At 37.5% G+C, this 14,308-nt stretch overlaps 1 protein-coding gene across 6 annotated transcripts in view; it reads left to right on the top strand.

Annotated features, from left to right (window-relative positions):
- Positions 1-14,308, top strand: part of LRBA (LPS responsive beige-like anchor protein) — a 747,733-nt gene that overhangs the window by 157,773 nt on the left and 575,652 nt on the right. For all 6 annotated transcript variants that reach the window (XM_051819347.2, XM_051819345.2, XM_051819348.2 and 3 more), the window contains exons 23-24: positions 12,106-13,167; positions 14,299-14,308. The exon at positions 14,299-14,308 is cut by the window's right edge and continues 169 nt beyond it. In XM_051819347.2, the coding sequence (XP_051675307.2) occupies positions 12,106-13,167; positions 14,299-14,308 (1,072 nt within the window). The remainder of the gene's footprint in view (positions 1-12,105; positions 13,168-14,298) is intronic.

Below are 14,308 nucleotides of genomic sequence, written 5' to 3' on the forward strand. Positions count from 1 at the left end.
TGTGACCCACAGTAAGAAATTTACTGTGACTATGTATGTGTAAACAAACCTCTGAAACAGTGGTCCAAGGAGATAGTTAGCTTTCCTAACTTTACTATATGGTGATGCACTCTGGAGTTTACCATTCTTTTTCATTTAAAAATGCTGATAATGCTCCCAATTAATTGATGCTATGATATACCACCAGGGTTATCCTGAATTTGAAAAAGCATTGGTCTAGCATGTAAAACTATGAATAGAATTGCTAAGTCCAGTGCAGTGTTCCACCCTTAAACCCTTGATGCCGTTTGACTTATTTCTGCATGATTTTGTCTTTTGCCTACTTTTCTACTAAGTTTTTCCTCATTAGTTGTAGTTCTTTATACACCCCCAAATTATTTCAAATAATTGGGCCTGGTCTTGTTGAAGCCATGAGCCAGGAACTGAGAGTTTCCTATGCGGATGTAAGGGATCTAACCACTTGAACCATTACCACAGGCTCCCGGGTTGCACATTAGCAGGGAGCCGGCTGGAATGGAGAGCAGACCCAGGACTTGAAGCTAGGCACTTAGATTTGGGATGTGGGTGTAGCTTAACCACTTGTGCCAAATGCCTTCCCTGACAAAATAATGTCTAACTCGTGTTTCATTGATCCCCTTGAAAAACCTATTTTGTATTGCACTTGAGACAGATCTCTATTCTGGCTATGTTTCCAGCCCCTTTGAAAAAATATCACACTTTGTGAAATGTTTAGTTTCGTTTATTCATGCTACCCTTTGTATTTACTCAAATTGTTTATGTTTTTTTGGGACTTTCTTAGCTAAATTACTTCTCTATGGCCATTTTTCTTATTCTCAGGCCATGTCAGCCTGTGTGAATTCATAGCACTCTATATTCCTCTTGGTTTCTAAGTTGGTCCTTCCCTCGCCCTCCTTCCTTGTTTTTCCTTCTTTTCCCTTTCTCTATTCTCTCTCCCTCAATCTTCAGTCAGTCCCCTCCGTCTTGCAAACTGGGTGTTGGAGTGGCTTGGGACGCCTGATGTGGCCTGTGTACTCTGTCATTGTCTCTCTCGTTGTGCCTGTCTGTGTCTTTTTTAGCCATCATCATCATCTTTTCTATTGTGCTGTTTTCTCTCCAGTATGTACCTACTCTGGACCTCCTCCTGTCTTTCTTGCTCCAACCTATTTCTCTGTTTCTTCCTTAGTGAATCTGTTTCTGTTTTGTCTTTCCCCCACCCTTGTAATGGTTAGATATTTGCTTGGCTGCTCCATATCATTCTTGGTCATTCTATGTGTAGGTTTCACTCCAGTTGCCCACTGCTTGTCTTCCTGTTTCTCCCTTTGTGGTTTATCTTTGTTTTTCTTGCCTTTTTCCTTCTTCCCTATCATCTTCTATTTGGGTACCTTCCAGTTACTGTGAAAGTGGAAGATGAATTGGGAACAGATCTTATTGGAAAGAAATTATTTTCTAATATTGAAGATAATATATATAAAAATAACTAAAATAGAAAGTTGCAAGCATAAATGGCACAGAGAAATGTACATGGTGAGAGGAAGGACGGCTTCTACCTGAGGGCTTCTGAGAAGTTTGTGGAACAGAGGTCATTGACTAGAACCTTGAAGAGTAAATCAGAGTTGGCCTGGAGAGATTCTGATGACAGGAATCACTGGTAGAGGAATCATGATCAGCAAAGACACAGAGATGGTGTTGCTGAAAGAAAAGTGTGGTGAATTGATTGGTTGGCTGGGGTGTGTGTGGGACTTGTATGAAGAAGGGCAGTATTGAGTAGTGCAGCACATGTGGACTGGCATGTAATCATGCATGACTCTGTAACAGCTCTCATTTTAGTAGTTCAAAGTGAGATCTGGTCATGTGTAGAAATATATACTACTCTTTTGTTCTATCTGAAATCAGTATTTTCTTAAAACTCAACTTTTACAGAACAAACCCAAAGTAGACTTTAGGTTCTTTGGTGTGTGTGTGTGTGTCTGTGCACGTGCATGCATGCGTACATGAGTATATAGTTTTGCTTAGTTTATATTTTTCTTTACTCCAGTGATTTATGACTTTAAATATCTTAAAATCTTTGCAAAGAAAATAGTTGCTTTAAGGAGTGGCCTCTTATGCCTACTTTTGGCCAAGAACCAATCTTTGATGCAAATATTGGGATTCCATTTATAAAATGGAATAAATGCTCAGTAAGTTAATTATGGACTGTTTTTATCTGAGTAGAGCTATGTTTATCACTTTTTATGTGATAGTGTACTTCAAAAAATAAGTAGTCAAGTATTACTGAGCTTTATGAGAGAGAAAAGAAAAATTTTAAATTATATGTTGACTCTTATAGCTTTTACTTTTAGTTTCTCATACAAGTCTTATTTCTTTGTGTGGATTTTCATTGATTAAAAAGACTTTTCTATAAGATTTATACAAAATAATTTCTTTGAATACTGCTGTGTTCATTTTTTGAATTTTAAATCTTGACATCTTTTAAAAAAGAAAGTGCATGACTTATGCTCTAGGGCTCTTCAAATCAATATTTAATAAAGTTTAGGGTAGAGCGAAAGTGGTTCAGTAAATCGGCAAACAATTGGTAGCATGTTGTTAAAAATTCATCTGGGATTATTGAAATCAAATCTTTTTCTCTAAAAATATTCATCCTAAAGCTTTTAAAATACTTCCATGCATTGGCTATTGAAGTGATGTTCATATTTTTCTTTGTGCAAGCATTTTGAATATCAAGTTCAGAAATTTATAACATGGTTCTTGATAAAGAATTGATGTGTAAAGAACTAATGTTGCAGAATTGGAGAGCGTTTGCAGAGTTACATCAGGATACATGCGGCTGCTATAAAAAGCCAGAGAAACTCAATTGCAATTTTATTGTCCAGTGTGATAGATTTCCTGCCACTTTTGTAGTAGGGAAGCTGTTTGTCACTGTGTGCCTCTCCTCCAGCAGCTGGACTAGGTTTTATAAGCAGTAATAGGCTCTTCTGGTCTAACTGCACTGTGTTGGTTACTTTGGTCTCAGGATTTCAAGTGTACCTGGTAACCTTTGGAATTTCATTGTCTTTTTTGTTGTCTCTCCTTTCCCCACTTTATTTTGCTTCACATTGAACTCTATCTTGAGTACTTAAAAAAATAGTGTTTTTATATGCCAGAATTCTTCCACTTTTTAGTTAAAATTTCATTGTAACATTCTGAGTTATTAGAATTTCCATAAACATTTACATTTTACAAATGAAACCAAAATTACAATTGTTTGGGGAGTAAACAATTACATTGTTCTCCCAAATGATGAAGCTGAGTAAAGAACTTAATTACCTTAAATTACTTGAAAGGCAAATTACTTGAAAGGTAAAATCTGAAGATTTTATTTATTTTTAGTTTGATGAAATGGCTTAAGTATAAATCCTAGTAATTTTTTTATAAGAAGGAAGTATAATTTGGAATAGGAAGATCATGTAGAAATCATTTTTTAGGAAGAATTCTCTAAGTGATTTATTAAATGCATGTTTAAGAACAATAGAGTTGGCGCTGTGGCGCAGTGGGTTAAAGCCCTTACCTATAGCACCTGCATCCCATATGGGTGCTGGTTCGAATCCCAGATGCTCCACTTCCAATCCAGCTCTCTGCTAATGTGCCTGGGAAAGCAGCAGAAAATGGCCCAAGGCCTTGGGCACCTGCACCTACGTAGGAGACTTGGAAGGAGCTCCTGGCTCCTGGCTCGTGGCTCCTGGCATCGGATCCTGGCTCTTGGCTTCAGATCTTCTGTGGCTGTCTGGGGAGAGAACGAGTACATAGAAGACCCCTGTCTCTCTCTCTCTCTCTTTCTTCCTGTAACTCTGTCTTTCAAATAAATAAATATGTATAAATATTTTTCATAAAATGTAATCATATTTATGCTGCCGTACAGTCTTCTTTCATTTAATGATATTCTTCGTGCTGAATTTTATTTTTCATTCTAAAAATATATTTATTTTCATTTTATGAAAGGCAGAGAATGAGAAACAGACATCATCCATCTGCTGGTTCATGTTAACAGCCAGGGCTGGTCCAGGCCAAAGCCAGGAACCTGGAACTCAGTCCATGTCTTCCATGTGAATTTTAATGGCTGCATATTGTGTGGCACATATTCATATCATACATCAAATTCTGGAGAAGCAAAGATCAGAAGCTTCAGCTTTGATATAACATCTGAATGCTCTGGGTCTTACATTCTAGGAAGGAGTAATTGTATCAATGATTCAATTTTACTTATTTTGGCATTCCCCAAAATTTAATCTGGAAAAATTGGTAGAAGTATTTTTAAACATTTATTGATTCATATTATAATGCATGGCACGTAAGGTAGGCCTTAGCTCCTAGTGATTGTTGAGCAGGGATGACCATGCTCCTATATACATGACACTTAATTTTTCATATAATTTCTTTAAATTGTATTTACCGAAGGAGTCTGTACATACTTTAAAAAGCTTCAGTAGATATTGCTAACTTTCTAAAATTTGTATCAGTTTATATCTGTCTAGATTATTATTAAGAAAATAAAATTGTATAAGATGATTTTTTATTCAAAAAGATTAATAAGTTCATTTACTGTGATAGTATATCAGTGATTTTCCTGTCTTCATCTATGCAATGAAGATAATACTACTATTACTACTACTACTACTAGTACAGTAATCTTTTAGAATTGCTCTTAAGATTATGTCAGCAATGCCATATGCTTGAAACAGTACACATTAAGCATTCAGTATATCTCAGCTTTTGCTGTATGTCTTTATAAAGAAAAGTATTGCCAGAATTGCCCACAAAAGTTTGCTTAAATTAGTGTATTTTTAAGCATATTTTGAAAATGGTGAACAATGATTGACAGGAATTCTGATACTTTAAGGAAGTCTTTGAAGCAAATTCTGAGATGTTTTCATGTGTTAGTATGAGACTTATAAAGATTAAGTGTATACTTGGTTAGAAGGCTTATGTTTGAATTACCTCCTTTCATGGCTTAATAAGGAAATATTGCTTAAAAGTCATTTTACAACGTCAGGTGTGATGGCAGAGTGGGTTAAGCTGGCACTTCCCACATCCCTATCAGAGTGCTACCTACTCAGCTTCCTGCTAATGTGCCCCCTGGGAGGCCACAGATAACACCTCAGGTATTTGAATCCTGCCACCTATGTAGGAGACTCAGCTGGCTCCTGACTTCTTCTCTATCTGATCCTGGTTGTTGTAGGCATTTGAGGAGTGAGCCAGGAGGTGGACAATCTCTCTTCCCTACCCCATACCCCTTCTGCCACTCTGCATTTCCAAACATTTTTTATGAGAGAAGAAAGTCTGTTTCTATATTTAGCATGGTTGTTTACTAAAAAGGTGAACTTCAGGTTAAAGGTAGCAACTTTGATGCTGTAGTGGAGGGCAGAAATTATTTTCCTTCTAATTATGTTAGGCTTGTTTGCTGGGCCATTGTAAATTAGACTGATAGAAGACAGATTCACAAGACAAAAGTGTGCCAAATTATAAGGAGATGAAGATGCCGAGAAATGCCTTTTTTTTTTTTTTTTAATCGTAGGGTCGATGAAGAGTGGAAGTTCATAGAAAATTGATAGGACAAAGAGGTGTGAGCTAGAGTAGTAGACTGGTGAAAATGTAGCTAGGTCAGTTCATTCAGATTCCTTTTGAAGTCCTTTGTTTTCAGAAGTAAGATAATTGCTTTCTTCTGAGTGTAGGGAGGGCTGCTCTCCCAGGAGGGACTTGTGATCTGCTTCAGGGATGAAGGGCAGGGAAGGTCAGATAGTTTCAGTACCTACCATTTCTCAAATTCCTCTGCTTAAAATATTTAAATTTACCAAGGCAACATACAGTTTTTAAAATATAATGATTTGAGAGAGAAGGAGAGAGAAAGAGAGAGATCTTTGATTTATTGATTCACTCCCCAAATGGCCCCAATAGCCAAAGCCTGTCCCAGGAGCTCATCCATGTCTCCTGTAGGCCCAAGTCCTTGGATCATCATCTGCAGCTTTCGTAGGTGCTCATTAGCAGGGAGCTGGATCAGAAGCAGAGCAACTGTTACTTAAACCAGGACTCTGATACGAGATTCAGGTTGCTTAATTTGTTGTACCACAAAATGGGCCCTATGGCACTGTATTTTAGAGTAGTATGTTCTGAACCATTTAACTATATTCAAGCAGAAAACACCTTTTGGCCAAAAACCAAGTGCTATACTATCAGCAAAGTCTAAAAGTAAATGGCAAATTCAGAAAAACTATTTAGAAACAAAGTAGATATAACATTCTCCATATATAAGATGGTCAGGAATTGATGGGAGGACACAATAGAAAAATGTGCAAAGGACATGATCAAACAACCAACTAAAGTAAGGTAATTAAAAAGTATCTGAGGGGGGTCTGGTGCTGTGGCATGGCGGGTAAAGCTGCCACCTGCAGTGTCAGCATTCCCACATGGGTGCCAGTTTGATTCCCGGCTGCTCCTCTTCTGATCCAGCTCTCTGCTATGGCCTGGAAAAGCAGTAGAAGATGGCCCAAGTCCTTGGGCCCCTGCATACATGTGGGAGACCTGGAAGAACTCCTGGCCCCTGGCTTCAGATCAGCGCAGCTCCAGCCATTGTGGCCAGTTGGGGAATGAACCAGCGGATGGAAGACCTCTCTGTCTCACTCTGTCCCTCCTTCTCTCTCTCTGTAACTCTGACTTTCAAATGAATAAGTCTTAAAAAGAATATCTGGGGCCAGTGTAGTAGTATACGAAGGTGAGCTGCCATCTGTGATACCAGCATGCCATATGGGTGCCAGTTTGAATCCTGGATGTTCCACTTCTGATCCAGCTTCCTGGTAATGCACCTGGGAAAACAGCTTAAGATGGCTCAAGTCTTTGGGTCCCTGTACCCATGTGAGTGACCCAAAAGTAGTTCCTGGCTCCTGGTTTCAGTGTCTCTTGTGGCCATTTGGGAAATGAACAAGCAGATGGAAGATCTCTCTCTCACTCTTTTCCTCTCTGTAATTCTGCCTTCCAAATAAAGAAATCTTTAGAAATAAATAAGTAAATAAATAAACAATGACTTAGCTATATAAAAAGATGGTAAACCTGCTCATTGCAAGGGGGCTGCAAATTAAAACTATCCTGAAATAATTCAACAGATATATTAGGTGAAAAAAGAAAGTGAGGGGCAGTGTGATTATATAAACAGAGTAAGTACCCAAAATAAGAATTTGTACTTATGGCATATGCAAAAAAAAAAAAAATACACTGGAAGGATACATAAGAAATCAGCAACTAATTAATTGCCTGACTGTTGGAAGGTTTCTGCAGGCAAGAACCAGTGATTGGAGGGGACTTGTATGCTTTCATGCTCCGTTAGAGTAACACTGTCTGACCAGACTATCAAGATTTGACTGTTATACCTGTTACCATATAACCATTCTTGTTGTAAGATGTCTCATCATAGCATCTGTAAAAGACCTTGTGTATGGTGGGGATCCCTTTGAACTCACTGCTGCTTCACATAGGAAGATGTAGCTGTTTGTGAAGGTGTGTCTTACTTATCAACTGTGGAAAAGGTTGGTAATCTAGGAATTAGAAGGTAGCATAGCAGTTTTAATCTAGCATTTCCATACAAAAATAACATATGATGAAAAGGGTGAATCTGCCTAAAAACGGTCTCTTGCTAAACATTGCCTAAGATTTTAAAAAGTTTAGATTTTTATAGGTTAAATAATTTTGAATATATGGACTAAAGAGATAATCTCCTATGTGTCCATTTTTTATCTCCTAATTTGTAAATTTGAGTGCAAATTATATTGAAGGTAATGGCAAAAGAAGTGTTGTAGTTATTAGCTTGTATCTTTAACTAGTATTGTATAGAATTGCTTTCCAAACATTACAAACAGCTATAGATTAGCTATCAAATGAATGTGAAGATTAATGACTAGTCTTTTAGCTGTGTAATTTAGAACAATATCTGGTAATTAATTGGGAATTATCAGTTTTAAAGCCACAAACACATTAAGGAAAACAGCATCAAAAAAGATAACAACAGTGATAATTGTTCAATGGCCATTTAGGTTTTAGACAATTGGGGTAAATTAAAGGGAAATTTGAAAACCAACCGACTTAATAATTTTAAAAGCCTTTCAAATTCTGAAGATACATGTTTTCTAAAATATAATTTTGTACTTGATCAATTAATCAATGTAAGGTAGAATAAATATATTTTCAGATATTTGAGGTCACAAAAGATTATTTTATAGGCACACTTTCTCAAAGGCACTAGAGATTGTACTGCCCAGAAGGAGAGAATGAAACCAGCAGAAGGATATGGAATATAAGAAATTGGAGAACCAGTGTAGAAGAGAGCTGGAGGTATTAAATACCCAGGCCTGCAATGAAGGGAGCCTAAGATGGCGGCACTATAGTCAGATAGTTGGTAGTGCATCTGGATTGTAGCAGTTTGACTCAAGAGACAGGTGAGGGGTTGGGTATCATTACTGAAATGCCAAAAACCTTTATAACTTTTTTTTTTTTTTTTAAATCTGGGGACAAATTGCCCTTAGGAGAGAGACCCATATTCTTGTGGATACTTTGCTCATCTTTAACATGTACTGATTCAGTTCCTGCTCTTCCTTCGAATCCTGCCTGATTCACGTCAGAAATATACTGTTTGATCTGTTTCTGAGAGTAGAAGTCACCCAGGTTGAGCTTTGAATGGAAAAGTAATAAGGGAGTTCACTTCCCAGAACTTGTTTGTGCCAGATAGCCACTTCCTGGGTCACACTGACTCTGAGAGGTGCTCTAGTACTCCTTACTGTGTTTTCCAGTATTTCCTAATGACCTTGCCTAGGGACTTCCCAGAAGTAGCCTTGGAGATCCTCTTTGAGAAGCTGAAGCCCCGTTGCCACTCACTGATTCTGTGTCTTATCTTCTCTTGGCGGCCTTTAGTTTCTGTGGCAATGTTGTCTTCCTTTTTTTTTTTTTTTTTTTTTTAAGATTTTATTTACTTATTTTGAAAGATAAAGTTACAGACAGAGAGAGGGAGAGACAGAGAGAAAGGTCTTCCATCTGCTGGTTCACTACCCAAATGGCTGTGAAGGCCAGAGCTGAGCCAATCCAAAGCCAGGAGCCAGGAGCTTCTTCTACATCTCCCATGCAGGGTGCAGGGGTCCAAGTGCTTGGGCCATCTTTTACTGCTTTCCCAGGCCATAGCAGAGAACTGGATTGGAAGTGGAGCAGTGGGGTCTTGAACTGGTGCCCATATGGGATGCTGGCACTGCAGGCAGCGGTTTTACCCGCTACACCACAGCGCGGGCCCCAGGCAGTGTTGTCTTTTCTTCACCTCAGGAGTGATCCCTCCTGATGGAGGTGGGTAGGTTAGAGACTAATATTTAGGAGGGTCACACAGGGGAATTGTGAGTGTGAGTAATGTTCTGTTTCTTGACATGGGTGGTAGGTACATGGGGTTAAAAAGATTAATGCTGTTTAATCTGTACATATAATAATTGTATATATATGTTTATTGGTATAATAAAAATTCTAAAAAAATTTGAATAAGATTGGGGCAAATGATGGTGAAAACTGAGCTTATTCTACAACATGGGCTGTTGAAGAAATAATGGTGTATTTTCAAAATTCTAATGAGGTTGGTGGTATGTAACTTGCCCTTTTTAGGTAATAACTATTGTATCAGTGTGGAAACTATCTCCTAAAAGGGAAATCTTGCCCCTAACTATAACTCTCAAATGGCTTCTTCCTGAGAATACAATTCGGAGTCCTTCACCCATCCTGTCATGATCCACAGTCACACTGTAGCCACCGGCTATATCCCAAGCTTTGACAGTTCTGAGTCTACTGGCTTATTGTTATTCTTCAAATATACCTACCTTTTTTGGCCGCAGAGCCTTTGCCTTTGTCCATCTCTCTGCATGAAACAATTTTCCTTTTAAGACTGCTTGTTCCCGTCTTTACTCATATATCTTACCTAGTGAAACACACCCTCTCTCCTAGACTTGCTATTTTGTCTTTTTTGCCCCTTCAAAGCTCTTTTTACCACTTGACATTGGTTTCTATATTTTTATCCTTATTTTCTAATGCCTCCATTAGAATATAAGCTCCATGGAATCAGAAACATTATATTGTTCATCATACAGTGAGTGCTTGCTATAGATAGATGTTCAGTAGATATTTTTTCCTTGAATGAATATGAGGGTTTCAGTTAAAACAAAGAATTCATTTCAAAGAAAATATTGGCATTATAAATATAAAATAGTTCTTTTGTTAATGTTACAGTGTTATTTTACTATTCAGTTTGGAGTGTTTGTTTTTCTTTTTTAATTACTAAAAAAGTTTCTTAAATAGTTACAAATAAGAAAATATTTGTAATTGGGAAAATGTTTTTTAAAATTATTTATGTATTTAATGTATTTGAAAGGCAGAGAGACAGATCTCCCATCTACTGGTTCACTTCCCCTACATGCCTGCCACAACCTGGCCTGTGCTAGGCTGAAGCCAGAAGTTCAGAATTCAGTCTGGGTCTCTCATGTAGGTGGCAGGGACTCAAGTTCTTGAGCCATCATCTGCTGCCTCCCAGGGTGCACATTAGCAGGAAACTGGAATTGGAAGTAGAGCTGGGACTCAAACCCAGGCATTCTGATATGGGATGTGGGCATTACCAGCAACATCTCACCAGCCATCACATGGCTACCCCAAGAAAAATATTTGCAGTTAGGAAAATGTTTGTTTCCTAAACATATTTTAAAGTTTTTAGCTGTGTCACACATGGCCTGAATATTCTGTTTATGACATGAGTAATAGTTAATACCTATAGAAGGAAATTTTTGTAGCATGCATTGTTTATACTTTTTACTCGTGTACATACTTCTTGTGATTTGAATAGGCCAATGGATTTTTGTGCACAAAAAAATCAGCTCTTCTTACCTTGTTATCTCCTACCATTCTCTCATACTAGGCTCAATAAAGATTTATTGACTACTCAATTTACTATATGTTATAATGTATGGTACAGGAAAAAATAATTTTTGTATTAATAAACTATGATTATGCTTGTACTTTCTGCATGTGTTGTACTTTTCCTGTTATTTTCTTCTGAGGGTTTTGTGATTTGGGGGTTCCTTTTGAAACACCAGTAGCGATCACATAATGGTGCTTGAGGGTAATAATCATTGAAGAGTTGAAGGGAAAAGTGATAAAAATCCTGTGACATTGGCAATCACAGAATAGTTTTTTATCGTTTACTTTTAATAAAGGAAGCATAATATGAGAACATTCAAAGTGCTGAACATGAGGGCATTTTGAAAAGGTAAGTTTATTTCAGTGTGAAAAAATTTGAAATTCACGTATACAAGCAGTTTTCAAAAAGTTCACAGAAAAAGAATATTTAAAAAACTATGCATGGATTTCATAATTTTTTGCATGAAAATAAACATCTTTTAATGCTATGATCCCTTGAACGCAAAGTTCCCTCATACGTAGTAATCAGCCTTGTGTTGGAATGATTGGATACATGGGTGGATGAACTGGAACTTTCAGACTATTTGTGATCAGTTCAAACTTTCAAAATAATGGTTGACCTTTGCAGAAGGTTTGTGTGTTTTCTCATTGCTAAAAGCATTTAGGTACATGAGGAATGGGTTTTGTAGCTTAAAGGATAACATGGAAAGCTCCTATAGTAACATAATCATTTGATAAAAAAAATCTTTCCTGAGGACAAATCATGGGGAAGTGAACTTTCATTGCAGTTGTAACACTGCATTATTCAGTGCATATGGTATATTTAGATCCTAGTACAAGTTGAAGAGGGAAGAATGGTGTACTCTTCCTTTGTGTCTTTAAGAACAGACTAAATAATGTTTTTGTTTCAGTTTCATACTGTGCTACCTGTTAGCCTTAAAATTGGCTTTACTTTTTCTGAATATTTACATTTTTTGATTGTTTCATTTTATTTATTGCTTTACTGAAGTAAGCATATTATAGAAAAATTAAAAGTTTTCATATTATATAAACTATTTGAAAAATTGTTGAAAACTTTATATTTTGAATGCTGGAATAATGTGAATGCATGTATTAACTATTGGCTGTTTTTTATTTTTTTGTTTCATCCAGGTCACTTTTGAAATACACAAAGAAAACCTTGCCAGCATGTTTAGGGGACAGCAGGGAAAGGTTGATGAGGAAATAGGGCTAAGCTCTTCAGGTCCCGTTCCAGCAATCTCTGGAATTAGCAGGGATGTTCCTGCTTCAGCGGGGTCTCAGCAATCAGACAAGAAGGATTCCCCCATCTATCCCCATTTTACCAGAAACAGTGATGAAAACTCAAGTAATGAAAACACTAGTTCAGTAGAAACGACATCTAATGTCGAACTGCAGACTCATAGTACCTCTATTGAAGAAAGGAAAACTGAGCAGGAAAATCGGGAGTTACTGGATGAAGTCACTTTGGAAGAAACACTGACAAATGAGGAACTGAATGCAGGTGTTTTAGAAGCATCTTCTGACTTAAGAGAACCTATAACTGTTTCCTCTAGTACTTTTGAAACAGCTGGCAAAGACACAGTGACCATCAGCGAAGGAACAGCATCTGTAAGCTCTCCTTCAGAAGGGGATGCCACAGAGATGCCGGAATTATTGGATAAGTCTCTGGTAGAAGAGGAGGATGATGATTATGTGGAACTGAAGGTGGAAAGCAGTCCTACTGAGGAAACCAGCCTGCCCACAGAGGGCCAAGATAATAGTTTGTCTCCAGCTGCATCCGAAGTCAGTGAAAGACTGCATGAAGCTAGTACTGACCGCAAATTAATATTCCAAGAGGAAGACCCTGTTATGGAAAAACCAACTGGTACTGAAGCTCAAGATTCTGAAGATCCTGGATCCCTGCATGTAACAGCTTCAGAGTCTTCAGCTACTTCTCTAGAAACTACTGTTTCCCAAACAGCTGTGCAGTCAGGCATGGATCAGATGTTGGAGGAAGGAAAGAAAACAGCCGACTCTGCTGGAGAAACCAACTTAGACACTGATAGTCATGGTAATGTTTTTGAAGCTTCTGTTACTTCTGAGCAGAAGATTGCCAAGTTAGATGTTTCCAGTGTTGCTTCAGATACCGAGAGACTGGAATTGAAGGCTAATACAAGCATGGAAGCAGTTCAGCCTCATCGACAAATGCTTGAGGCGAGTAAACATATTATCTTCTTTTTTTTTTTTTTAAGATTTATTTATTTATTTATTTGAAAGTCAGAGTTACAGAGAGGCAGAGGCAGAGACAGAGAGAGATCCATCCATCCGCTGGTTCACTCCCCAGTGGCCACAACAGCGGGAGCTGGTTCGATCCAAAGCTAGGAGCCAGGAGTTTCTTCCATATCTCCCATATGGGTACAAGGGCCCAAGGACTTGGGCCATCTTCTACTGCTTTCCCAGGCCGTAGCAGAGAGCTGGATTGGAAGTGAAGCAGTCAGGATTCAAACCAGTGCCCATATATGGGATGCCGACACTGCAGGTGGCAGACTTAACTGGTGCACTACAGCCTCGGCCCCTATATTGTCTTCTTGAAGTGTGTTTGATCTGAGTTCAGACAGAGCAAGTATATATACTTGCATTTTATTTTATTTTGTATTTGGTTCATATCCTATTTGCAGTTATGTAAATATAATGCATGTGAAGGTTGTTTGAAATTGTCAGTATAACATTTAGCAGTTAGTGTGAGTTCATTAAATAGCAGGTTTTACTTACACTATTATTTTTACCAAGGCATCACCAAAAGTTAACAATTTCAAGTTTCAAGGTTGGCATAATTTCAGTTTATAAAGTAAATGCTGATTCATGAACAATGGTTGGTTGCATGTTGTCATTTCCCACTTTTTACTCAGTTCTTATTCTCCCTCCCTTCTTTTTCTCTCATGTTTTATTTGGTCTTCTTGGAACTGTCTTAATTTTTGTTTGTACTTCATTTTAGCCAATTTATGATCCAGATACTTCCTGGATTACAAATACTGCCTATGTTATGTTAAGATTCAAAGCCAAGACCTGCTTAGTAACATTTACATAGCTCCAAATGCATTATTGTTGAATTATTACAGTATAGCATTTTTGGTAACATTGCTTTCAATGTAGTAAAAATTTATTTCAACATAGTAAAAAGTTATTACTTATCGATAATTTGTCTTTCACTGGTTTGGTTCTTTAGTGTCCTAACATGTAAGTTATCTGTTAGATGAATTGTATAGAAGCTATTAAATTTTTTATTTTTCTAGTGCCTTACTTTGACGTTTAACTTATTTTATCACTTCAAATTTTCTGTATTAGGTACCAAGGC

This window comes from Oryctolagus cuniculus, chromosome 8, assembly GCF_964237555.1.
Source record: "Oryctolagus cuniculus chromosome 8, mOryCun1.1, whole genome shotgun sequence".
NCBI lineage: Eukaryota > Metazoa > Chordata > Mammalia > Lagomorpha > Leporidae > Oryctolagus > Oryctolagus cuniculus.